Source organism: Lytechinus pictus, chromosome 10, assembly GCF_037042905.1.
Source record: "Lytechinus pictus isolate F3 Inbred chromosome 10, Lp3.0, whole genome shotgun sequence".
Classification (NCBI taxonomy): domain Eukaryota; kingdom Metazoa; phylum Echinodermata; class Echinoidea; order Temnopleuroida; family Toxopneustidae; genus Lytechinus; species Lytechinus pictus.
In genome coordinates, this window is record NC_087254.1 from 21,045,670 (window position 1) to 21,072,205 (window position 26,536).

General features: G+C 36.9%; 1 protein-coding gene across 1 annotated transcript; it reads right to left on the bottom strand.

Moving 5' to 3' along the window:
* Positions 1-8,633: 8,633 nt before the first annotated feature.
* On the bottom strand, positions 8,634-26,279 carry LOC129270324 (ras-related protein Rac1-like). Its single transcript, XM_054907721.2, has 5 exons — positions 26,263-26,279; positions 25,036-25,107; positions 19,714-19,831; positions 12,667-12,864; positions 8,634-9,450 (listed from the first exon to the last, which is right to left on the bottom strand). Exons 1-5 carry the CDS (start codon positions 26,277-26,279, stop codon positions 9,286-9,288), a joined length of 570 nt encoding a protein of 189 aa, XP_054763696.1. The 3' UTR covers positions 8,634-9,285.
* Between the last annotated feature and the right edge of the window lie 257 nt (positions 26,280-26,536).

Genomic DNA, 26,536 nt, shown 5'->3' on the forward strand with positions numbered 1-26,536 from the left:
TCATATTTCATATAATAAAATACAAAAGAAATAGTGAGTGAGTGATGTCATCAGTTCCCTCATTTGCATACCGACCGAGATGTGCATATAACTGTTTTGTGAAATGAAGCGAAACTTTAAAGTGTCATAACTTTCTTATTTTACATCCGATTTTGATGAAATTTTCAGTGTTATGCTTGTTGAATGTTTCTCTTTTTATTCAAATCAAGTTTCTGTTGGGGTGGACTTGTCCTTTAAAGGAGAATGAAACCCTTGAAACCAGCTGAATCCATATCAAAGAGAAAAATCAAAGAAACATATTGTTGAAAGTTTGAGGAAGATTGAATGAATAATAAGAAAGTTATGAGCATTTGCATATTGAGATCACTAATGCCATGTAGATCCTCCCATTGGCAATGCGACCAAGATCTGTGATGTCACACACAACTCCCTCATTACTTTAGTACTTATTTCACTTATATTCTCACTTTTATATAGTCTATCACAAGGTGAGGTGTTCTCTTTATGAGAGGACAATTAGTACAGAGGTTTCACACATTATATCATTGATGAATCGTTCAGTTTGTCATGTGATTAGAATGAGCAAAAAGATATGTTTTGGGGTATATTTTCAGTGTCGAAGGGGGGAGTTGTTCATCTGTGACATCATAGATCTTGGTCGCATTGCCAATTGGAGGATCTCCATAGCATTAGTGATCTTGACATTCAAATGCTCATAACTCTTCTATTGCTAGTCCTATTTTACTCAAACTTTTGTTGATCTTATTCTTTGATTTTTCTGCTTTCACAAAAGCTAACTTGCTCCAAGAGTTTCATTCTCCTTTAAGTGGACGGCAAAATATTTTTGGGACAGCTAGCCAGCTAGGGCTTATAGGGGCACGCGGGACAAAAATATTTTTAAATAGAACTTTGGCAGGGGGCAATTAATTCCCAGCATCACGCCATTGCATATGGGAGGGGTGATCTTCATTTTCTAATTATTGAAGTTAAAAAAAAATTCCAGATAGTAATTTGAAGGGGATCGCACGGTGCTTGACGCCGGTTTGACGGTCTGCGTGAGTTCGAAGGGAAATCCGGGCCGAGGGGGGGGGGTGCATCTTTAGTGATTTAGGAGGGAAGAAGATAAAGGGTATGCTTAGAAAATGAGCAAGCTCCCTAAAGCATATAGGCATTCTCCTTTTTCCGGTCTTCATGGGCGTCAATCGGTGGGGGACGGGGGGGACGTGTCCCCCCATGATTTTTTCAGGGGGGGACACAGTATCAAATGTCCCCCCATGTTTTTGACACAAAAGAAGTGTGATCATCTGGGGGGGGGGGGATATGTGCATATATACCTTCTCAAGGAAATGAGAGTTGATTCCCCTTAAAAAATATAAAGAAAAAAAAAACAACTGTCGTGTAACTTTTCGATGCAATTAACGGTGGGTAAATTCGCATTCAAAAGCAGCGCAGCTAGCCGTCTATGAGCCGTTCCTGTACGTACGACGCCGGGGTACACGCGAGCACCCACATGGAGACCCGCACGTGCGTGGTGGGTTTTTTTTTCATGTGGGTATGCACGGCATGACAGCATAGGCGGATCCAGGGGGGCCCGGGCCCCCCTTATTGGCGGAGCAAAAAAAAGAAAAAAAGGGAAAGAAATAAAAAAAGAGAAGAAGAAGGAAAAAGAGAGGAGAAAAAAAGAAAGGGACACATAAAAGGAGGAAGACGAGTGAATAAGATAAGGGGAAGACTTGGAAAGTAATAATAAAAAATCTTTCATGCCGGGATATACAATTTTTGCTCGCGCTTCGCGCTCGCATCGCCTTTTAGGTGATTTACATATCTTGCTCAATATGGAGCTTAGATATCAAATCTTGAAGTCAATATACAAAACATATTTCAGCTCGAAAATTTAACTTTCATTATTTTGTTTGATTTGCAAATTTGATTTTTTTAAAGTGTTCTTTAAAAATTTTGGTTTTATGGTCTGAATATTAACATTTTCTGCTTGCGCTGCGCGCTCGCAAAATTTGATTGGTCAGGTACCTATTATTTTCCTGTATTCCATAAAGTTATCAAAATATCCCTATTCAGGTCAGATTGTGAAAACGTATCAGCTAGCGCTGCATGCTCGCATTTTGATTGGTGAGTTATGTTTATCTCAATATTAATTCTAAAACAAACTACTTAAAATCCCCATTTGATCACATGCAGTTTATCAGAAATTTCGGCTCGCGATTTCCGCTCGCATTGATTGTTGAAATATATCAACTCATGCATCTTATTCATAATTACAAAAAGGTCCAGTTTTCAGGTCATAATATTAAGAGATTTCGCGCTCTGCATGCTTAGGAAGAGAAATAGGAAGATAGTCATCATTTTCATATGATGATATCAGAGGCGTCGATCATGGGGGGGGGGCAGGGGGGGGGCAACCGCTCCACCAATGAAAATATTGGGGGGCAAACATATCGTTTTGCCCCCCCCCCCAATAATTCCGCATGTGCAAAAAATAAAATAAGATTGTAATGTTACACAGAAATCAGCAAGCGGGATTGAGATACACAACCCGTTCTTCATCTAAAATTGTGCTCAAAATGTCCGGTTTTCAGATTAGAATATAAAAAAATTTCAGCTCGCGCTTTGCGCTCGCATTATTTCTGTAGCAAAAACCCATACTTTACATGATTGAATAGGTGAATAGAATGTCCCGTTTTTCAGTTCTATACCTCAAAAGAACTCCCACTTCGATTTGCAATAATCTTTTGTTGGACATATTTCTTGTTCTTTATTAAAAACGTCAATTAAACTCTTTTTTTTTAAGATCAAAATATCAAAATTTTCAGCTCGCGCTTCGCGCTCGCATCTATTATTTTTTATTTTTTTTAAATTTAATTTGTTGGTGAGATGTGTGTGTGTGTGTGTGTGTGTGTGTGTGTGTGTATATATATATATATATACATATAGGCATATGTGTGTGTGTGTTTGAGTCTGTTTGTTTTGTGTGATCGAGCGCCTTTGGAAAGTTGATTCATGATTTTGCCCCCCCCCCCCCCAATCTGAAAAATGGATGGACGCCCCTGGATGACATAATGTCCCGGTCCTATGTCAAAACTCAAAGTAATAATAATGAAACTTATCAGCTCTTTTTAACTGTGATCCATATCCACCTCACAATTTTCCCACAAAGTGCTTGAAAAACAGAGCTTAAATTGACCCTTTTTAGAGCGGAATATCATATATTTTTAGCTCGCGCTTTGCATTCGCTTTATTGATTTTCATGATAAGAAATGTATTCAAATTACCCTAATTCTACATGTTCTAGGTCGAAATCTGAAACACGCGTTTATTTAGATACGCAGCTTGTTCTCTATTTAAATCATTATCCAGTTTCAGATCACAATATAAAAAAATCTCTGCTCGCGCTTTGCGCTCGCATTATTAATGTAGGAAAATTTCCAATTACTAATTTTCATGATTTACAAATCATGAATAGAGTGTCCAGAATTTTTCCGCTCGCGCTTCGCGCTCGCATCAATTGTTTAGTTATATACTTATCCTTTTCACGATTACAAAAAGTGCTTAGAATTTCCATTCTTGAGGTAGAAATGTCAAAATTTCCAGCTCGCGCTTCGCGCTCGCATTATTTGGTAGTTAAAATATGTAACGTCATCATGGCTAACACGCAGCCGTTAACAGATCAGATCAAAGCGTATATCAAAAATAAATAAAACAATTTGTGCTCGCGCTTTGCGCTCGCATTATTAATGTAGGAAGCCGATTTCCAATTACTCATCATTTTCATGATTTACAAAATATGAATAGAGTGTCCAATTTTTAGGTTTTAATCTCGAATTTTTCAGCTCGCGCTTTGCGCTCGCATTAATTATTTAGCTATATACTTAACCTTTTTCATTCTTCAGGTAAAAATGTCAAAATTTTCAGCTCGCGCTTCGCATTATTTGTTAGTTGAAATATGTAACGTCTTCATGGCTAACAAGCTGCCGGTAACAGATCCTTTTTTATCAGATGAAAACGTATATTAAAACTTTCTGCTCGCGCTTCGCGCTCGCAGGAATTATTCAGGTTAGATATACATCTCGTTTAGGATCATAAACATTGCCCAAAATATTTGAATTTTAAAACAAAATACATAAAATAAACAAAAAGCTCGCACTTTTTAAATAAGGCTTATGATATTATATATATAAATATATTACCCCTTCAAAGAAACAAACATAAATTAACTTCGAGCGGCCGATCGGGGAAAATGCGGGTGAAAAAAAATTCCGGGCCCCCCCCCCCCCCCCCCCCCTATTGGCGAAGGCTGGATCCGCCCCTGTGACATACGGTACATGTAGCGGTGGAGTATGACGAAAGAGTAATGGATCTGGAAAGTATACCTATAAAAGTGACATGCTTGCATGTTGCTATTGTGCCCCCCCCCCCATGCTCAAGTTTGGATTGACGCCCATGCCGGTCTTCGATCCCTCCGTTATTATTTTTTTATCATCCTTTGGCATATAGGCCCCCATGGGCCTATCATGTTATTTTTAAACAAAAAATAAGGTTCACTGTGGCCCCATCCGTCAATTAATATAGGCTTAGATAAAAATGAAAAAAAAAAATTTTAATCATGGAATTTATTAGAACCAAATTTAAGAGATCTCTTCGGATGGATGTCATAAGGCTCTAGCTCTCTGTTAAACAGAACAAAAATTATTTGAAGTTTAGCCCGATCTTTTTATAAACCGTATAGCCTATAGTATACTGAGTGGAATGAAATGTGTTAACATCAGTTATGCATTATTAAAATCTGTAACTTTGAATTATTGAAGATCAAGGCCTTTGGCCCACCCCAAGTACTCCCTGATTTTTTTTTCTCTCAAAGTTTTTTTAAGGAGAACTCACCTGCATGACAATGTAAGTTGGTTATGATAAAAGCAGAAAAATAGAATTATTCTAAAAATAGAAATTTTGCAAAAATCCTATTGGTGAAGGTTTCAAAATTTAAAAAAGCAATTATTTTTTTTTTTCAAAGCCAAATGCAATTTTTATATATATACACGTATACAAGACTCTACATGCAGACATAGTGATTCCGGGGAGGGGGGCACTTCCATTGACGAGTTGATACCATGCGTGAACATGGAATTTCGAAAAGCACTGTGAAACCCTTCCCCCTGAAAGTAAATAAAAATGAATATATTAGTAAGCACTGTTTGTAACCATGAACAGGACGAATACCTTATACTACAACAATAATTGATGCGAGCACGATGCCCAAGCCAAACAATAAATTCTATGAATTTCTAACCTAGAATGTATTGTGTTTTACTTCAAAAATGGTATTCCAAAACGTAGTTTTTGAGCAAAAACTACATCCTTTGAATATATACCATTTCAGTTTTTTTAATAAAATATACCCGCGCGAATTGGACCGTAAACACGTAGCTATCCTCGCGAAATATACAGTGCGTATCAAAAAAAAGTTTACACTTAGAAAAAATCCTGTAAAATTATACGTTTGTAATATCCTGAAGATTTTTACACATTTTAACGTTGGTACAGATCCATTTAAGCAAATAGCGATATAAATGTCGAAAAATATTTCCGCTTGAGTGAGCATCACTTACTTTTCAAAAATTAGTGAAAAATGATTTGCGCAGAACTTTGAAATAGTAATGCGAATAAAAGTAGACCAATCATGAAGGACACATGAAATTTAGCTAGTAAAATGATTTGAAGATATCTTTACCTTTTCTTGCCCAAAACACTGCGCCCCACCCCACTCCCCCACACAAACCGAGGCCATCGTGACGATATTTACTTTACACTGAGCTGTGATTTACATGAAATGGCCTTAGGCTTGATTTTATTTTGTTAATCATTGTGAAGCTTGGGAAAAGTGTGGAGAAACAAGGTTAGTATTAAATGAAAAATGAAAATGTAAGCCCACTTTAAATGATAAAAACTTAGTGAAAAAATGCTGGAGATGTCTGATATAAACTTTTGTTCAGATTCAGTTATGTCCTCAGATCCAGCTGGCACAAAAAAGGGTAAAGGTTGTGCTTACTAAGTGTTAAAATTTTAATTTTGGTGGCAAAATTGTTACAAAATTCTTAAAGTGATCATTTCACTTTGTTCTGATTTAAAAAATTCTCCTTTTGGTTCCTGAAAATGGGCTAAACATTAGGCTTATAGTGTAAAAATACCATCCCAAAAGTTTCAAAGTATTATATTTACAGGATCAATTTTAAAACCTTGGAGATGTAAACCAAAGTTTGAAATAATTGGGAGTTGGTTTCAATGACTATGTGTATACAGGGAATCTGTGCACCACAACACATTAATTCTAGATGAACACAGAATGACCTACATACAGTGTGTACAAGGTATACGCTGAATGTACAGTGCAGCTAATAGTGTGTGTATAGGAGATACACACAACAGAAGGCAGTCAAAATAGCCAACGGACTTTTTGAATTGGAGAAAACTGGTCATAAGCTGCACCCGTCTACTAGACGGTTCTCAAAATCAGGCTAATAAATTGCTACTTGTATCTAAATTAGAGTTTTTCATCCTATATTGTGGTCTGTTTCAGGGTTTTTGAGGACAAATACAGGCACTCATACGCACGTTTCAACTCAGTTTGAGAATTTTTTAAATCAGCTGCTTACAAAGTTAAACGATCCCTTTAAATGTATATCCGTTTTCTTTGAATTGACTAAAAGAGCAAGGGAAATGTATGAGAGATGTTTCACAGGGTAAGTTTTATTTCACCATTTCCCCTTGACATATACAGCGTGAAAACGAGCATTTCTGCGCAAACAGATTTCTGCAAGCTTTACAAAAATGGACAGTGCTCACTCAAGTGTAACATTCTGTCAAAACTTTTATTTTCATTGGATATAGATGAGACCCAAACCCAAGAATTATGTGAAAAAATTACCCACATGTATATATTTTAATTCCCAGGGCTTTTTCAAAGTGTAAACTTTTTTTGATACGCACCGTAATGGGGAAGGCGGGGTAAGTTGTGACACTTTTTGCATTTTGCATGTTAGAATTGATATGACTAATAACATTGTAGAAATAAGTACCTTGCCTTTAAATTTGATTCTTGGGAAATATTTTTCACCTATATCTTTTTACCCCCACACTGAAAGTCATTGTGACCTTTGAAAAAACGACGTCAAATGGCTCTACTTGCCCCATCTCATTCTGTGGGGTAAGTTGTGCCACCTTCTGGGGTAAGGTGAGCCACAAAAACTATATGTACAAAATGTATGCGGGAAGAACAAGCATGTCAATTTTATTTTAAGTCTTTTCACTTGCTTATTCTCTCATATATGTACTAACATCCCCTAAAAGTAAAAGAACTGTCATGTGAATTTGGTCCTTTCTGCCTGCATGCAGAATATGGCTTTTTAAGTTTTTTTTATTATTATACATTACCATGGCTAACTTGCCCCACGTTGGCTGGCTCAAATTACCTTAGTCCGAACTTCATGCAATATTTTCACATCCACACATTTCTTATGCATCCATCATGTAAAAGACTATGACAAGAATGAGAATCCATACCTGGACTAAATATCATTCTTATTTTTTTATTATATTGAAAGACGTGTGTGGGTAAAAAGCACTGATCTATTTCACACTCTTTTTTACATTTTGGCTGAAATTTGTAAGTATTCCCTCTAAAAAAGTACTTTTTGTTTCAAAGTTGAAAACAATGTGGTGGGGTGAAGGGTTATATAATGGGTCATCAATACGTGTACGACAATGTCTGACTCATTCGTTATTGGCCTGGGGGTGGTGGCTCAACTTGCCCCTATGCTCAACTTACCCGCCTTCCCCTACCCTTTTTTCAGTATTTTAGTGTTTTGACACCCTTATTACGTTACGTGTTTCTTTGGTCGCGCATGGTATCCACCCCGGGGGGGGGGGGGGCGATTGAACTTGCGAAACCGTCATTGAATAGAAGCAAACTGAAAGCAAACCCCGGAAGCTAACCAACCCACGACATCTTTTGTTTTGATAAACACAAGACAGGTATTTTATATGTTCCGTGTAAAAAGGAGGAAGTAAAGTGGAACACGATATGGGAAGCTGTATACTCACGAATGTCGTCACAAACCATTCTTTGACGATGATTTTTGATAACTTCCAACATATTTTTCTCTATTTTTCTGATTTTATTAAACCAACTTATCACCACGGTGAACTTCACCTTTGAAAACATTTCATTCCTTCTAAAGGGTGCATACAAATTTTCAATTTTCGAGTCGTTGTAAAAATTAAGAAAAAATATGTTATCATCAGGTTGATCCTTCGCTCTCTTGTTATAATTTGAATATTATACACAGGCTAGGCCTATTCTTGGCCATTGAAAACGAATCCATAGTGATACATCGGCCTAATTTCTGAACTGGGTCGAGAGTGGAAAAGTATAGACCGCGGTGGGATACGAACACACGTCTGTAACCACTACACCACGACTATGAACCCGCTCTCTCCCTCTCTCCCACTTTCTCCCTGCTACTTCCTCTCCAACCCCACTCCCTCCCTCCCCCTCTCTACCCCTTCGATCTCCTCCCTCTCTCTCTTTCCATAGAAAATATGTCATTCAAATAATCAGTCAACAATCATAATTTACCTTTTATTTCCCTTTATAGTTACATTATTAATTATTACATTTTCTTATAATAGCATAGTGTTCAAATTCAACAAGATAATATTCAGGTGAAATATCTAATATTTGTTTTCAATGTAAGTTTAGCCGCACAAACCCCAATATCAAAAGGTATACAAATTCAATAGTTGACCAGACATTACAAAAAGTGCAAACATTACGTATAACGCATGAAGCTTTCTTTTCAGTAATTCGTATTTGATCATAATACAGAAGAATACAGAAGAAAAATGGCAAACAAATCAGCCATAACTTGCTTTCCTTTCAAATTCAATAATACAAAATATCGGTAATAATACATCAAAAACCAAAGAAAGAATAATGGAAGAATGAAATTACATTACGAAACAGAAATTGTAATCCCCAAAATTAAATATAAAGTACAAAGAAGAATAAGTACAGAGTTTGCTGTATGGAGGAGGTAACACCTCTTGATGCCACAAATATTTTTGTTAAAACCCTTTGATCAAAATGACATAATTTTTCTCAAGTAGAAAAATAATTATTTCACTTGAAGTGATGTTTCCTGGCGCATATAACGCTTATGCCAGAAGTATGTATGTATAAGAACTCAAAATGCGGTATGAAGACAACCTTGTATATCTTCAGATTAATTTACAACTCTTGCCCTTCTTCTTCTTCTTCTTATGTTGATCTGGACAAAGTACCGCTCTGATGGCTTCATCAAACACTGTCTTGAGGCCTTTTTGAGTGAGAGCAGAGCATTCCAAGTACTTGACACCATTGATCTCCTTCATTATCTGCAGACCCTATAAATCAAAATAATTAACAAAAAATGAATAAATAAAAATGAGTCAATTTTATGCCAGGTTTAACAATATAATGTTTGAGTTTGCATTTTAACATTTCTGATTTTGCGGTTTACAGAGAATATTTAAGTTGAGGATTAATTCAAATTCATATCAATCATTTCCTGTATTGGCTCCTTTTTAAAATAAAATTCTATGAATTAAATATTTTAGGGTGACAGCCCGCGAGACCGACCTTTTTCCCCCTTCATCGGGTGGTTTATGAGGCGCCTCGTTGCAGCGGCGTAACAGGTGCCTGTTGTCAGAGGGGGCATAGCCAAATATTTCCCAGTAATTCCGTCTAGAATTAGTGGCATAACTAGGATTTCAGTTTAGGGGGCAGTAGTGAGCACGGGAAGCGCGTTCCGGGGGAGGTGCAGGGGGGCAAGTGTACCCCCCCCCCCCCCCTGCGAGAAGCGCGGAAGGTCCGACGTTCCTTTGAATTGTTCCTTATCTGCTCTCGCTCATCTTCATACGTCCTCTGCCTGTTATCAGAGGGGGGCAGAGCAAAAAATTTCCCCGGTAACTCAGAATCAGTGGCTTTGCTAGGATTTCATTTTAGGGGGCGGTAGTCAGCACGCGAAGCATGCATGACTTTGTGAACCACTTACTGAGCGCGCAAAACGCATTCCCGGGGCCGGGGGGGGGGGGGGATGCATGGAGGGAGAAGCTGTGACGATCCCTTGAACTATTCCTTGTCTGCTCTCGCTCGTCTTACGTTCTCCTATACCTTTGTATTTTCTTTTTTTTTGGGGGGGTGGCGTTTGTTTGTTTTTTAGCTACTAAATCTATCAATAATTGTTCATTTATTTATTTATTAATTAATTCATTCATTCAACTATTCAATATAAATAGATCCCTTATTATTTTTCTGTTTAAATGAAATAAAAATGCTAAGATAGGATTGCCCGTAATGAAGGTTCAATGTTCCAGGTGTATGTATTTCCATAATATTTCCAGTTTTCTTGTTAAACATTAAATGCACAAGATCATGAAGCAAGAATTACCATAAAAATAAACGTTAAATGAGTAGAGTTAATGATTAAGTAGTATCAGTGAAATTAGGCAACGTAAGTTTATACTGTATATAAGTAGCGGAAACACCCCCTCCCTGCACCCCCCTCCCCCAGTGTTTTGCACGATTCGCGTGCTCACCACCGCCCCCTAAAATGAAATATCCTAGCAGCGCCACTGATTCTAAATTTAGTTACCAGGAATTATTTGGCTCTACCCCCCCCCCCCCCGAAAACAGACAGAGGACGTATTAAGATGAGCGGGAGCAGACAAGGAACGAACATGAACGTCGGAGCTCCCACGCTTCTCGCGGGGGACACTCCCCCTCCCTGCGTTCCCCCCCCCCCCCCGGAGCGTACTTCCCGTGCTCACTACCGCCCCTAAACTGAAATCCTAGCTATGTCACGAATTATAGACGGAGTTACCGGGAAATATTTGGCTCTGCCCCCTCCCCCTCTGATAACAGGCATACGCCGCTGCAACAAGGCGCCTTAACCACTCGGCATGCCTGATGAAGGAAAAAAAAAGTCGGTCTCGCGGGCCTTCGGTCAAGTGGTCGGACCCCATTTTTAGATTGTATATACTTCAGCCCAAATGGGAGAATTCTGGCTTCGGCATGAAACGTGACTTTGGGCTTCGGGGCGTGCAAACTTTGGGCTCATGGATCAAATAGCATGCACATGAGCTATGATACCCTGAATACATTACCTTGAGCCAGAACAAGATTATGTTTTCATTTACAAAACCATATACACTACAAGTACCCTGGCTATATTCCCCCTTAATTGTAGACAAATCACCGACTTTTTAGGGAAATGAACTTCTTTGTTGTTTCTCGTTTTCAGATGACGTTTGACGGTTTGCATGGTACGTGGTATAATCGCGGAAGTGCATGGCTTACGGACTCGTACGCCATTTGTAAAGTCGATCTTGGGAGGACTAAGATAAAAGTGGATAGAGGTATGGGTCTTCTCCTGAAGACGGACAGTCAACTTGCCATACACGGTGAGTCTTCTCTCCTGTTCCTGCTCTACACAGCTCCATTCGCCGACTCAAGCCTCTCTCATCTCTCCAACTCAATCAGCCTTCTACTCAAGTATTCTCAAGCTTTCAACTCCTGGTTATAGACATAATTATTAAGGACTACACTCATTCCGAAAGAAAACTCTCCTTCCTAACCTCCACTTTCTCGCCTCTCCATTTACCTTTTACCTCCCAATAGCCTGCTAATTGCATCTTCACTACAAAATAATCTAAATTCTATGAGTGGGATACTTTGCCAGATCAGAAGTAAGGATAACCTGAAAACTTGGGATGATGGTGATGTGCCTAAACTGCCTATACAGTGCGTCCCACAAAAAAACGAAACCGAGATTTAGCGATGATTTATCATAACTTAATCATAAATAAAAAAGACAAATGACCTATCAATGTAAAGCTTAGAATCTCCTCTTTAATCTGATATTAGTTAGATCATTCCCGCATGAGTGAGCAAAAACAATTTGAAGAAAGGATACCAAAAACTCGTTAGGCGGGGGGTATCTGAATTTCAAAAAGAAAATCACATGCCTAAAAAGTTCAATATCTGCTCTTTTATTTGATACCTTAATCACAACAAATGGTCAAGAAGTAAAAAAGTTATGTTCCCTCGAAACAATGCTTGTATTTCCATAATTTCATTACATAAACGTTTTTTTCACCGGTTTCCAACAAAAGCTATCGCACGGTTAACAAAAGACTTAATGCATGGCTGATCGTCAACAAAACGGAGTGTCGAGAGAGTTTGAACGCTAGCCTGTAAAACCTCTTCATTTTATGAAATTATTGAAATTCAAGCCTTATTTCAAATAATCAGAACTTTGTTATTTCTTGACCATTTTCTGTAATTGAGGTATCAAATTAAAGAGCAGATATTGAACTTTTTAAAAATGTGGTTTTCATTTTGAAACCCAAATACAGCCCGCCAAATGACTTTTTGGTATCCCCTCTTCAAATTGTTTTTGCTCACTCGTGCGTGAATGAGAATTCTAAGCTTTACAATGGTAGGTCATTAATTTTGTCTATTGTATTTGTGATTAAGTTATGATAAATCATTGATAAATCTCGGTTTCGTTTTTTGTGGGACGCACTGTATAGTGCTCAGGAGAAATTTGTATTAATTACCAAGGCGTATGTGATGGGTCTGAGTCTCCTTTGGGCTAGCTTATCAACCGTCTCTTTATCTTCCCGAAGATCCAACTTGGTTCCCACTAAAATGATAGGTGTGTTGGGACAATGATGGCTAACTTCTGGATGCCACTTGTCTCGCGCATTTTCACAAGATGCAGGGCTCACCAGTGAAAAGCAGATGAGAAATACATCCTGGAATTTGCAAGAAGAAAATCCAGGTTAGTATTGGACTGTAATGGACTTGAGTGTATTGGTTATTTTCTTTGACACATCTAAGAAGAAATATTCCAACCAAGTCCGTATATAGACATGGCAAAAATTAATTCTTATTATCAAAGTGATTTAATATTATACATAAACATCATCACCATCATCACAACAACCACCACCACCACTGGCGTAAATCCTTGCGTCACACACATTGTTCAAGGGAGGGGGATCCATTGGCGGATCCAGGGGGGTGGCGCAGGGGGCGCGCGCCCCCCCCCCTAATATTCGAGCGGCGCCGAAGGCGCCGCTCAAAAAAATAAAAGAAAAGTAAAAGGAAAAAAAGGCGCTGCTTGAAAAAATAAAATTAAAGGAAAGAAAAGAAAAGGCGCCGCTTAAAAAAATTATACACTGATATAATATTAGCAACAGTAAGGAAAGACTATCCCCCAGCAAAGCGCAATCATATCATCTTCCTTGTCTTTTCTTTTAACTACCCTTTTCCCAACAACTTCGCCGGTTAAAAATAATTAGCGCCACCTTAATCTAAATCGGCGCCGGACAAGAATAATCAGCGCCATTTTGGTTATAAATCGGCGCCAGTCGAGGAAAATCGGCACTGCCAGAGTCTTAACCGGCGCCGATCATGAATAATCAGCTCCACCTAAATCTAAGTCGGCGCCGGGCAAGAATAAACGGCGGCGCCATCTGGTTATAAATCGGCGCCGGTAAAGAAAAATCGGCGCTGCCTGAGTTCGTAACCGGCGCCGATCAAGGATGATCAGCGCCACCTATATCTAAATCGGGGCTGGTCAAGAATAATCAGCGCCATCTGGTTATAAATCGGCGCTGCCAGAGTCTTAACCGGCGCCGATCAAGAATAATCAGCTCCACCTAAATCTAAATCGGCGCCGGGCAAGAATAAACGGCGGCGCCATCTGGTTATAAATCAGCGCCGGTAAAGAAAAATCGGCGCTGCCTGAGTTCGTAACCGGCGCCGATCAAGGATAATCGGCGCCACCAGGGGCGGATCCAGCTTTTTATAAAGGGGGGGGGTTGGGGTGGTATGCGAGGGAGCGTAGCGACCGAGTCCAAGCGAGCGAGGGGGAGGGTGTGGGAGGGGGGTGTCCCCCCTCCCACAGTAGGGAAAATTTTTGAAAATCTGTGTGTGAAAATGGCGTTACAAGTTTTAAAAAAAAGATAAGATTTAAAAAAATGGTCCCCGGATTTTTTTTTTTGGGGGGGGTTGCAACCCCCCCAACCCCCCCTCTAGATCCGCTTCTGGCCACATATATCTAAATCGGGGCTGGTCAAGAATAATCAGCGCCATCTGGTTATAAATCGGCGCTGCCTGAGTCTTAACCGGTGCCGATCAAGAATAATCAGCTCCACCTAAATCTAAATCGGCGCCGGACAAGAATAATCAGCACCACCTGGTTAAAAATCGGCGCCAGTCAAGAATAATCGGCGCTTCCTGGTTCTAAATCGGCGCCAGTCAATTATGAATTGCCGCTGCCTGAATCTTACGTGACGTCGGTAAAAATTATCAGCACTTCTTGTTCTAAATCGGCGCCGGTCAAGAATAATCAGCGTCCCCTGGTTCCAATAAATAGGTGCCGGTAGAATAATGAAGAAGGGCCTATTGCCAACCAAATCTAGATCGGCTTCCGGTCAAGAATGATCAGCGGCACCTGGTTATACATTTTAGTGTTGAATGGTCATAACAAAGCTTATCGCATGCCCTTACAGAGTGGACTGGGGCGGGGCAGTTGCCCACAGAATGACAGATGTCATGAAATCTTTAATTTATTTTAAAAATCCCAGAATCATACAAAAGCGTAGAGCAAATCCTTTAATTTTGATCTTATTTTCCAATGCTTTAATGAAAAGAAGGTCAGTCACTTTTCTTTTTCACACATTCCACATTGTGCCACCTCTATGGCCTTTAGCTTAAGACAGCTACTATATAGTGTTTTATGAAGATGATTCGATATTTTAGCCAAAAACTTTGCTAAAACCCGTTGCTAGTACCGGGAGTGTATAATTACGCAACCAGTCGTATATTGAGAAATTATCCGCTTCTCAGATTGGAATATAAAAATTTTCAGCTCGCGCTTCGCGCTCGCATCATTTCTGTAGCAAAACCCCATACTTTTCATGATTAAATAGGTGAATAGAATGTCCCTTTTTCAGGACTAAACGTCAACAGAACTCCCGCTTCGATTTGCAATAATCTTTTGCTGGATATAATCTTGTTCTTTATTACAAACGTCCATTAAACTGTCATTTTTTTCAGATCGAAATATCAAAATTTTAAGCTCGCGCTTCGCGCTCGCATCTATTGTTTTTTTTTAGATACCCATCTTAATCATTGGTACCAAAAATGCATAGAATATCAAGCTTTCTGGTCAGAATATAAAGATATTTCAGCTCGCCCTCGGCACTCGCATTATCTGTGTAGTGAGATATGTATCCTCCTCATGAGTTACTACAAACAGTCCTAAACAGGCACCTTTTTCCTGTTTTCAGGTCAGTATACTAAAAAATTTCAGCTCGCGCTTCGCGCTCGCATTAATTTGTTGGTGAAATATGTGTTTCTATCTCATGAGTCATATAAATATATATATATATATATATATATATATATATATGCTTATGTGTGTGTGTGTTTGTGTGAGTTTGTTTGTTTTGTGTGATATCGAGCGCAGGGACCTGGGAACGATTTTTTCAGTGGGGGTGCTGAAATCTCTCCTCAATGGTGGGGGGTGGACATAATTGAGTTTTCCATAATTACACACACACACAGTAGGGCACCACACACCCACCCACCCACACACACACACACTCACTCACTCACTCACACACCCTAACACACCATCACAAACACACCCACACACATATATATGACAGTCACTTCTCAACTTTCTTCTTATAAAAGAACAGAGATATATAATTAGATAACTCGAGCGCGTAGCGCGAGCTTTTTTTTTTGGGGGGGGAGGGGGGAATTTCATGCATTTTGTCCTGAAAATTGAAAATTTTGAGCAATGTTTGTGGTCCTGAACAAGATGCGTATGTAACAAATAATAACTGCGAACGTGATCAGCGCGAGCAGATATTTTTTATATACACTATGGCCTGATCGAAAGGGACGTGTTATAAGGACTGTTTGCAGTTTCCCATTTAGACGATATATATATCAACAATCAAATAATGCGAGCGCGAAGCGCAAGCTGAAAATTTTGACATTCCGACCTAAATACTGGACATTCTAAGCACTTTTTGTAATCATGAACAGGATAGGAACATGATGCGAGCGGGAACAAAATTGAGATTTCAGACAAAAAAAAAACGAGACATTCTAAGCACTTTTCTAATCATGAAGAGGATAGGTATATAACTATACAATTGATGCGAGCGCGAAGCGCGAGCGGAAATAAAAATGAGACTTCAGACCTAAAAACAGGACATCTTAAGCACTTTTCTAATCATGAACAGGATAGGTATATAACTATACAATTGATGCGAGCGCAAAGTGCGAGCGGAAACAAAATTGAGATTTCAGACCTATAAACGGGACATTCTATTCATGTTTTGTAAATCAAGAAAATGATAAGTAATTGAATATATTCTGACATTAATATTGTGAGCGCGAAGCGCGAGCAAATTTTTTTTTATATATTCTGATCTGAAACTCAGCACTGAATGTTATATGGTTTGAACAGATAAAGAAAAATCAGACGAACATAAGAATAAAGATTTGATAAAAATCCGACAAGGAATATCAAAGTTATTGCATTTTAAAGATTAGCATTATTCCGGTGAAACAGTTTTAAGCATGTTCTTCATTAATATTCAATGAGCAAACTGATGATGTCATATCCCCACTCGTTCTTTTGTATTTTATTATATAGAATTAGGTTTATTCAATATTTTCCCTTGAAGAACCAAAAACAGTTGAATTGGCAACTAATTTAGTCCATTAGATATTCTTTGCTGCATCTTATTTCATTATAAGGGATACATATCATTCACACTGGTATGAAAAAAATAAACAATTTGATTCCATGTAATAACACAACCAGGACAGTGGGTATGTGATATCTTCAACCCACATGGGCGGAAATCCCAGAGGGGACAGGGGGCGTGTCCCCCTATCAAAAATAGTAGGGGGACACAATATCAAATGTCCCCCCTCCTATTTTGGTCTTTCATGATGGAGAAAAATACATCACTTCACAATCGAAATAATACATGTATTATAGACTAAATGACCTTACATTTTGGGTGAAAACCTTTTTTTTATGGAGGGGGGGTCTTGTCACATTTTGGGACACAATATCAAATGTCCCCCCTCCTATTTTGGTCTTTCATGATGGAAAAAAATACATCACTTCACAATCGAAATAATACATGTATTCAAGACTAAATGACCTTACATTTTGGGTGAAATCCTTTTTTTTATGGGGCGGGGGGGGGGGGGCTTGTCAAATTTTGTAAGGGTTAAAATGACCTTACATTTAGGGTGATAACCTTTCTTTTTGGTCAAATTTTACAGGCCCTGGTCCCCCTACCTTTGGGGACAGATTACCGCCCATGTCAACCCACCTATTATATATTCATGACGACATGCATATCACTATTTTCATAAAATATTGCTAAACTTTAGAATCAAATAACCTAACTATTTGTTATCAGATTTTCAAAAAATTGATTTATTTTGATCAAATGTATTTGATATAAATATTTTTAGCCCGGAGTACCCCCAAAACAAGTTGCGTATCTGAATAAACATGCGTGCGTGTGTTTAGAGTTAGAACTACTATCTGGGCATTTTAAATACATTTTTTTATTATAAAATCAATAATGCGAGCGCGAAGCGCGAGCAGAAAATATTTGATATTCCGATCTGAAAAAGGGTGAATTTAAACACTATTTTATGTTAAGTACTGTGTCGGAAAATTCTGAAGGGCGGGGGGGGGGTCTACAAAACTTCGTTCATTTTGATAAAATTTCTGTCATTAATCATACCTACCACTAGCTTTCCAGGAGGTGCTGCCTATGGAAAATAACACATGCAAATTTTGGGGGTGCTTCACCCCAGCACCCCCGCTTACCAGGACCATGGGGCAGGGCGAAAAAGACTGTGAAATTTGATTTCTATTGTCTGACTTTTAATTGTTTATACAAAACACGGGCGGTCGGGCGCGCGCACACTTGATTCGACATAAAACCTGGAAGTTTTAAGTCCAACCACACCCATGTCACTCCCTGCTATCAAGTAGTGTGTAAATATGGTTATCACCTTTGGTTATCACGTATCTCGCGCGCGACCACGTCTGTATCGGAGTGCCGGAGCTTGATTGAGTCGCGTTACAGGAGGGATGTTATTGGAATATGTAAAGGACTATGTCAATGATTTGCGATTGTCGGATGTGATAATTATGTACATCATAACATATTTAAAAAATACAGGGGGAATATCGTGGGGGTGCTGCCTATGGAAAATAATACATGCAGCACCCCCAGGAAAATTTCTGGGGGTGCTTCAGCACCCCCAGCACCCCCGCTTCCCAGGTCCCTGATCGAGCGCCTTTGGAAAGTTGATTCATGATTTTGCCCCCCAAATCTTACAAAAAGGATCGACGCCCCTGTATATATATATATATATATATACATATAGTAAAAAAAAACTTGTATCTCTATTAATATACAAAAGTATTGGCCTCATCGCAATAAAAGGGTTAATACACGAGATTTTGAAATCGCACATAACATGCATAATTTGTGTTACTTTTTGCTTGTTTCTTTCTTTAATAAGTTTTTCAATCTCTCTCCATATATGTTTTAGAAAGATTATATGTTTAAATTGATGTATATTTTCTGTTATAATGAGATATGTTTAAGTGGACTTCAGGGAATGGTCGTACGCAGCAAGGGGGAAGGGGGGCACATTCGCGATCTGCTGTTGTGAAAAAAAAAAATTTTCCTTAACATTTCATGAAAACTATGAAAAATTTGCAAATGTGAGATGTGCACCAAATTTTCGAGTCTTGCCCCCCCCCCCCGGAAATATTATCTGCGTGTGGTCATGCAAAATGGCATGACTGGAAATCCTACATTTTGAAAAGAGCATTTTGACAGGGTCAGACTTTACCCCTTTTTCAACATTTTCTTTTATGGCGCCGGTGAAGTGCAAAAATATGTGCGCCGCTCGGCAGTGCGCCCCCCCCCCCCTTTCGCCAAAAGCTGGATCCGCCTATGTGATCTATTCCACCCCCTACTTAAAAAACCATGACGTCACGAATGTACGCCCGTGATCATCATCATCAGAACCATGATCAGAGTCAGCACCACCATCATCATAAACAACATCATCACCACAATCTCCATCCTCATCATTATCATCGTCATCACCATAAGCATCATATTACAATCGTTATTACCATCATTAACATCATCAGTATCGTCATCATCATCATATCATAATCAGATCATCATCATCAGCAGCAGCAGCAGCAGCAGTAGCAGCACCACCATCATCATCATCATTCCATCACCACAACCACCAACAACTACAGCAACATCGCTACTTTCAATATTAATCAGAGCATACAGATATTCATGCATGCTAACATTATATTTATTCAATAAAATGATCAGGGGAACAATCCACACAAAAAGTCCGAAATTTAGCTGACTTTTGTTAAAAGCTATGAAAGTTGATTGGCTCAGAGCCTTTTGAGTGAAAATTACTATTTGCTTCATGTAGCAATCCAACTTTGTTTTAATCCAGCATAGAGAGAGATGGAAGGAGATTTAGAGATAACTTACTGTTTGGGGGTATGAGAGTGGTCTCAGCCTGTCATAATCTTCCTGACCAGCAGTATCCCATAATCCTAAGTTCACTGGACGACCATCAACCATCACATTGGCAGAGTAATTATCAAACCTACATGAAACAAAAATAAAAATTGAGAAATTATATGACAAATGCACCGATGCAAAAGTCATATTCAAAGGTTCAGACTATATAACAAAATTATAAGCAATATTGGCATTTCAGTGGAAGTTTTCATACACATACATGAACATGAATGATTCCAAAAATTCTCATATCAATACTTTACCAAACTCATGATAATTAATGTTTTCTTAAAGGAGAATGAAACTCTTGGAGCAAGTTAGCTTTTGTGAAAGCAGAAAAATCAAAGAATAAGATCAACAAAAGTTTGAGTAAAATAGGACTAGCAATAGAAGAGTTATGAGCATTTGAATGTCGAGATCACTAATGCTATGGAGATCCTCCCATTGGCAACGCAACCAAGATCTATGATATCACAGATGAACAACTCTCCCCTTTTGGACACTGAAAATATACCCCAAAACATCTCTTTTTGCTCATTCTAACCATATGACAAACGATTCATCAATGGTATAATGTTGTAAAACCTCTGTACTTGTCCTCTCATAAAGAGAACACCTCACCTTGTGATAGATTCTATAATAAGTGAGAATATAAGTGAAATAAGTACTAAAGCAATGAGGGAGTTGTACGTGTGTGACATCACAGATCTTGGTCGCATTGCCAATGGGAGGATCTACATGGCATTAGTGATCTCAATATTCAAATGCTCATAACTTTCTTATTATTCATTCAATCTTCCTCAAACTTTCAACAATATGTTTCTTTGAATTTTTTCTTTGATATGGATTCAGCTGGTTTCAAGGGTTTCATTCTCCTTTAATGATTGTCACTGATATGTTATGATGAGAATGAGTGGGAAGAAGTGTGTGTACGTTTTCCTACATGTTCCGTGTAAATCTTTTTCATGAGTGTAATGTGTTTTATTTTGGAAAATTCTTAGTCCTCATACAGTATCGGCTTTGATATGTCGAAAATGGACAATTAGGAGAAGCAGCAAAAGAGACCACTTAATATATATATATTTTTAATGACCTAAAAGATCATGACTGGAAAGAAGTGCTGGATTCAAGCGATGTTGATTGCATACAATAATCTTCTTACATGATTTTCAATATTATTGTGATAAAAGAGCGATCTCCAGTTGATATAAGAATATTTATAAAAAAAACACGGATTACCCGAGCTCTTTTTAATTCTTTGTAAACGTTTTCATTCAAAGCCAACATGTGAATGAAGACATAAATATCGTGATAAATTTAATGCCCTTAAGTTCGGCAATAAGGAAATATCTTTATAACAAATTTGAAAAGAATAAAAGGTAATAATCTAGAGAAAACATAGACATTCTTGAATAAAATTCTTTTCTTAGAAACAAACTGTCAATAACAATGAATGGCATTATACACTATGCTGTATACAGATCGATAGAAAATCTGTTTGATGTGGCAAATGTATTAAATGACTTTTTCCTTAAAGGGAATCCAGCCCTGGTCATAATATGTTGTGTTTGAAAGGAGAAAAATAAATTAAACAGAATAGTGAAAGTTTGAAAGAAATCGGACAAGCAATAAGAAAGTTATGGCTGTTTTAAACTTTCTAAGACTATGTAGATTTCAAATTGGCAACTGGGTAAGTAAATTATGACAAGAGGCAAGGACAACTTTCCCATAGGCCATGTACTTTATTATTTTTATAAGTAATTTGTGGTTTTCTCCCAAGTACCCATTCCCCTGAGGCTGTAATCTAAATATAGCCTAGGTAGTATATTGTTTTATGTCCTCATGAAAGAAAATATAATTTGAAGTAAAACATTAGGGGAAAATGTAATTTTAGTCATTTTATGTATTGGAGTACATGGAAGAGTAGTCCTTGCCTTACATCACTTTGACATCACATTTGTTGCCAATTTGAAATCTCCATAGGTATAGTGATAACCAATATTCACAACTTTTAAAAATTCATAACTTTCTTATTGTTTGTCCGATATTGTTCAAACTTTCACCTATCAACTTGTCTGATTTTCCTTTTTACTCTAAAATCAAGTTTTTATTTGGGTTGGATTCCCCTTTAATATAGGGGAAAACCTAACTCAGCCTTTACCGAATTCAAATTCAATATTTTTTCATTTCATGCCAAAAGATAAATCTTTGTTTTCCAAACCTATTACTGAACATGAAGTTGCTTATATCATAAAGAATATCAGTCCTGGAAAGAGCCTGGTACTTTGTCAATTGATGTGATTAAACCTGCTGTATATTTGATTACGCAACCATTGACTCACATAATGCATATTTCTATACGAAATGGTGTTTTTTCCTGATAAAATGAATAAAGGTTGTGCCTATATATAAAAAGGAGATAAATTTTGATTTCAATAATTATAGACCGATATTAATTTGTTTTGCCATTGTTTTCCAAAGTCCCGAAATACTAAAATACTTTGTACAATTTCTTGATCTCCAGTAATCTACTCAACCTCAATCAATTCAGTTTTATGAAAGACTGTTCACCGAGTTTGCATTAATTGAGCTGTCTGATTTAATCTTGAATTATATTCATAAAAATAAACATGTAATCGTTGTTTTTCATGGATTTATCAAAATCGTAAATATACTTTGTCACATCCCATCTTGCTATATAAAATTTATTTTTATGGTGGCTTGCATGCCTCATTTTTTGGTTTTGTAGTTATTCAAAAAATAGGAAACAATTTAGTATTACCATGTACAATGGCCAGTCATCAAATTCTAAAATAAGTTCATCAGGTGTTCCCCAAGGAAGCATTGCTTGACCCACTTTTATTCTTAATTTACATAAATGATAATAGTCAAACTTCTTTAAATTTGTACAATTTGCAGATGACACCTCATTGATTGCCTCTCATATAAACTTTCAATCTTCAATCCACATGATCAATGTACTGCACTATATCTTAATTATGACTGGCTTGTTTGTAATGAATTGTCATTGAATATTTTGAAATCTTTTGTGTGATTTTCAGAAATAAGTAAAATAAAAGATTAGATATTACTCTAGTGTTTCTGAACAGGTTTGAAATCATTGTTCTATTTTTGCATACCTGGGCGTACAATGAGATGGGTTTCTTACATGGGATTCTCACATTAATTCAACTAGTAAGAAAATATCTAAAATAACTGGTATTATGGATGTTAAACACAATATTGCCACTCAAACTTTGATTTATAATGTATAATTCTAAATCTTTGCCTCATGTTTTGTATTGTAATGTGGTATGGGCTTCTCTACATCCTAAAAATTTATAAGAATATATCCCATAATACATTGCCTTCAAAAGAAAGCCCTTCGCATATGTGCAAATGCCCACTTCCTAGCTCCTTCCCTATACCTTCTTTTGCCGTTTTTCAACATTGAATGGGTATGACTTTAACAAATTATCAGTTGCTTCATTATTATTTTAACACAGAGAGAGTGTTGTTATGCTATCATGAACTTAGGACTACATCTGTACCCAATGGGAATGTATTCTTATGTTTCATCATAGGTCTACACAGTGTGCATGTATTCAAATGTGTCATCATACAGTGTGAATGTATTCAAATGTGTCATCATACACAGTGTGAATGTATTCAAATGTGTCATCATACACAGTATAGGAATGTATGAATTCATTGTGATGCTCTCAAACTTACAAAGTTTGAATATATTCTATTGCGATATTATAACACAGAGGGACTTTATCATCCTATCATACACAGTGGGAATGAATTTGTTGCATTGATACAATGGGGAAAGAGTGGGAATTTCCTCTATCATAATATTTTCATATTTAAACTGTGTGAATTAATCTGATTGTGGAGTAATCAATAAGCAGTGGGAATGTATTGTATCATAATGTTATCATACACAGTATAGAATATATTTTATTGTACAATCATTGAGCTACTAATATACAACACAAAGTGGTATAGGTAATATATATATATTATCATACTGTTTATGTATTCATATTTACACAGTGGGAATGTATTCTATTGTAAATTATTCTGATGGAATTGGATTTATTTGTAATGCATTCATACTTACACAGAGGAAATGTATTCTACTGTAATTCGTTTACACTTACATATACACAGTAGGAATGTATTCTATTGTAATGCATTTACACTTACATGGCAGGAATATTGTAATGTATTAGGTGGGAATGTATTCTATTGTAATGCATTCATACTTACACACTGGGAATGTATTCTGTACAGTAGGAATGTATTCTATTTATAATGTGTTCATACTAACACAGTGGAAATGTATTCTATTGTAATGCATTCATACTTACACACTGGGAATGTATTCTGTTGTACTGGATTTATACTTACACAGTAGGAATGTATTATATTGTAATGTATTCATACTAACACAGTAGGAATTAATATATTCTATTGTAATGTTTTTATACTAACACAGTGGAAATGTATTCTATTTCATATTCATACTAACACAGTAGGAATTAATATATTCTATTGTAATGTTTTTATACTAACACAGTGGAAATGTATTCTATTTCATTGTATTCATACTAACACAGTAGGAATTAATATATTATATTGTAATGTTTTCATACTAACACAGTGGAAATGTATTCTATTGTATTGTATTCATATTTTACACAGTGGAATGTATTCTAATTCAATGTATTCATACTAACACAGTAGGAATTAATATATTCTATTGAAATGTTTTCATACTACCACAGTGGAAATGTATTCTATTGTATTGTATTCATATTTTACACGGTAGGAATGTATTCTATCTATAAAGTATTCATACTAACACAGTAGGAATTAATATATTCTATTGTAATGTGTTCATACTTACACAGTAGGAATGTATTTTATTTCAATGTATTCATACTAACACAGTAGGAATTAATATATTCTATTGTAATGTTTTCATACTAACACAGTGGAAATGTATTCTATTGTATTGTATTCATATTTTACACAGTGGAATGTATTCTATTTCAATGAATTCATACTAACACAGTAGGAATGAATATATTTTATTGTAATGTTTTCATACTAACACAGTGGAAATGTATTCTATTGTATTGTATTCATATTTTACACGGTAGGAATGTATTCTATCTATAAAGTATTCATACTAACACAGTAGGAATCAATATATACTATTGTAATGTGTTCATACTTACACAGTAGGGATGTATTCTATTGTAATGCATTCATACTTACACAGTGGGAATGTATTCTCCAGGGAAAGCATTTGTGGTGTAACTGATGAGAAGACATGTCTTACCAACAGCTCTGCAAAGAAAAAATTAAATAGCATGTTATTTAATTCAAGGGCTCCCTGGGGGCATTTCGGGGGGGGGGAACTTTGCCCTGAGCCCCCATATAAGTTTTTTCCCCTGAAGAAAAGAGGTCCGGGGAGGGGGTACTTAGGTATGGTTGTACACATGCATGACCTCCTCTGAACGCACACTATTCATTAATAGCATATTTGCATAATACATGTGCTTTCAGTGTACACATTCACACTGTTCATCTGATTTAACAAGTGTTATCTCAAAAGGAACTTTCTGTCATAATAATCCAGACTAACACAGAGGATGATATACAACAAATTCTATGAACATTATCCCCCCCTATATTTGGTGTGTAGATACCTCAATGTGCATTGCATGAAGAATAGAGACAAAATGAATATTTAATTCGCACTAGATCTACTCTACTTAAGCATTTGTCAGGTCAATCATATGCTTACTCATGTTTTCAGAAAAAAAAGGAAAATGTAATAAATTTCAGCTTAAATTCATATGATTTTGTTTTCATTATTTATCAAAGGGCTGAAAAATACTGGACACTTTGCCTTTTCAAATCTTTTGGGACCACAAAATCATTTTGAGGAGAAATTTGATTTGGAACGGGTTTTACATAATCTGGTATAAAATGGGGGTAAAACTTTAATTTAAAATACCCATGGAATTGTATTACAACCAAAAGAGATGTATTTTGATGATTATTATATTTATCTCTCTGTGTAAAACAAGGCCAATGTTTATTCCTTTTTTATCATTTTTTAAAATCTTTATATGAACCTCGTAAAAGGCCTAAAGCCTACACCTGTGGAAATGTGTTGACATCAAAAGTCCACCTTTTTCCTGCATTACCTACCTCTGTAAAAATGAATTATTGAAGATCCCCTTTACTCATATTTCCAATCTTCATAACACTCCTTCAAAAGAGTGTTTTAGATCGGTCAATTTCAATTTAGATATTAAGAAAATATATATACCCCAGGGAAGAACAGTTTTGTTATATTGACAAAGCTGAGTGGGTTTATCCAGCCATCTCACTATACTTTTGATTTTATTATGTACATACATTTACCTTGTATGTTTTTTAACATTGTGATATGGAAAATAAATACCAAGTCCAATACCAATATATATATATCACCTGGTTGGTCCGATCATTCGCTCCCTTGTTGGTATATTGAATAATATACACAGGCCTAAATTCTTGGCCACTGAAAAAAATACATACATCAGCCTAATATGTACATCCCTCTCTGACAAAAGATATAATAAAATGGTGATTTTTATTTACAATATATATATACCAACCCTGCAGGCAAGCTGAGTTTGGTCTAATCCAATATGGACTTTCCAAGGCAACTGAAGAGTACTCAGTGAAATCAATGTTGCATGACGTGTTACACGTTTCTTAAATA

Coding starts and splice junctions, on each gene's coding strand:
- LOC129270324 (XM_054907721.2), bottom strand. Junction 19,832..25,035: donor GGAGAATACATTCCCACTGT/GTAAGTATGAAT, acceptor TGTTTCATGTAG/GTTTGATAATTACTCTGCCA. Junction 12,865..19,713: donor CACTCTCATACCCCCAAACA/GTAAGTTATCTC, acceptor TGCAAATTCCAG/GATGTATTTCTCATCTGCTT.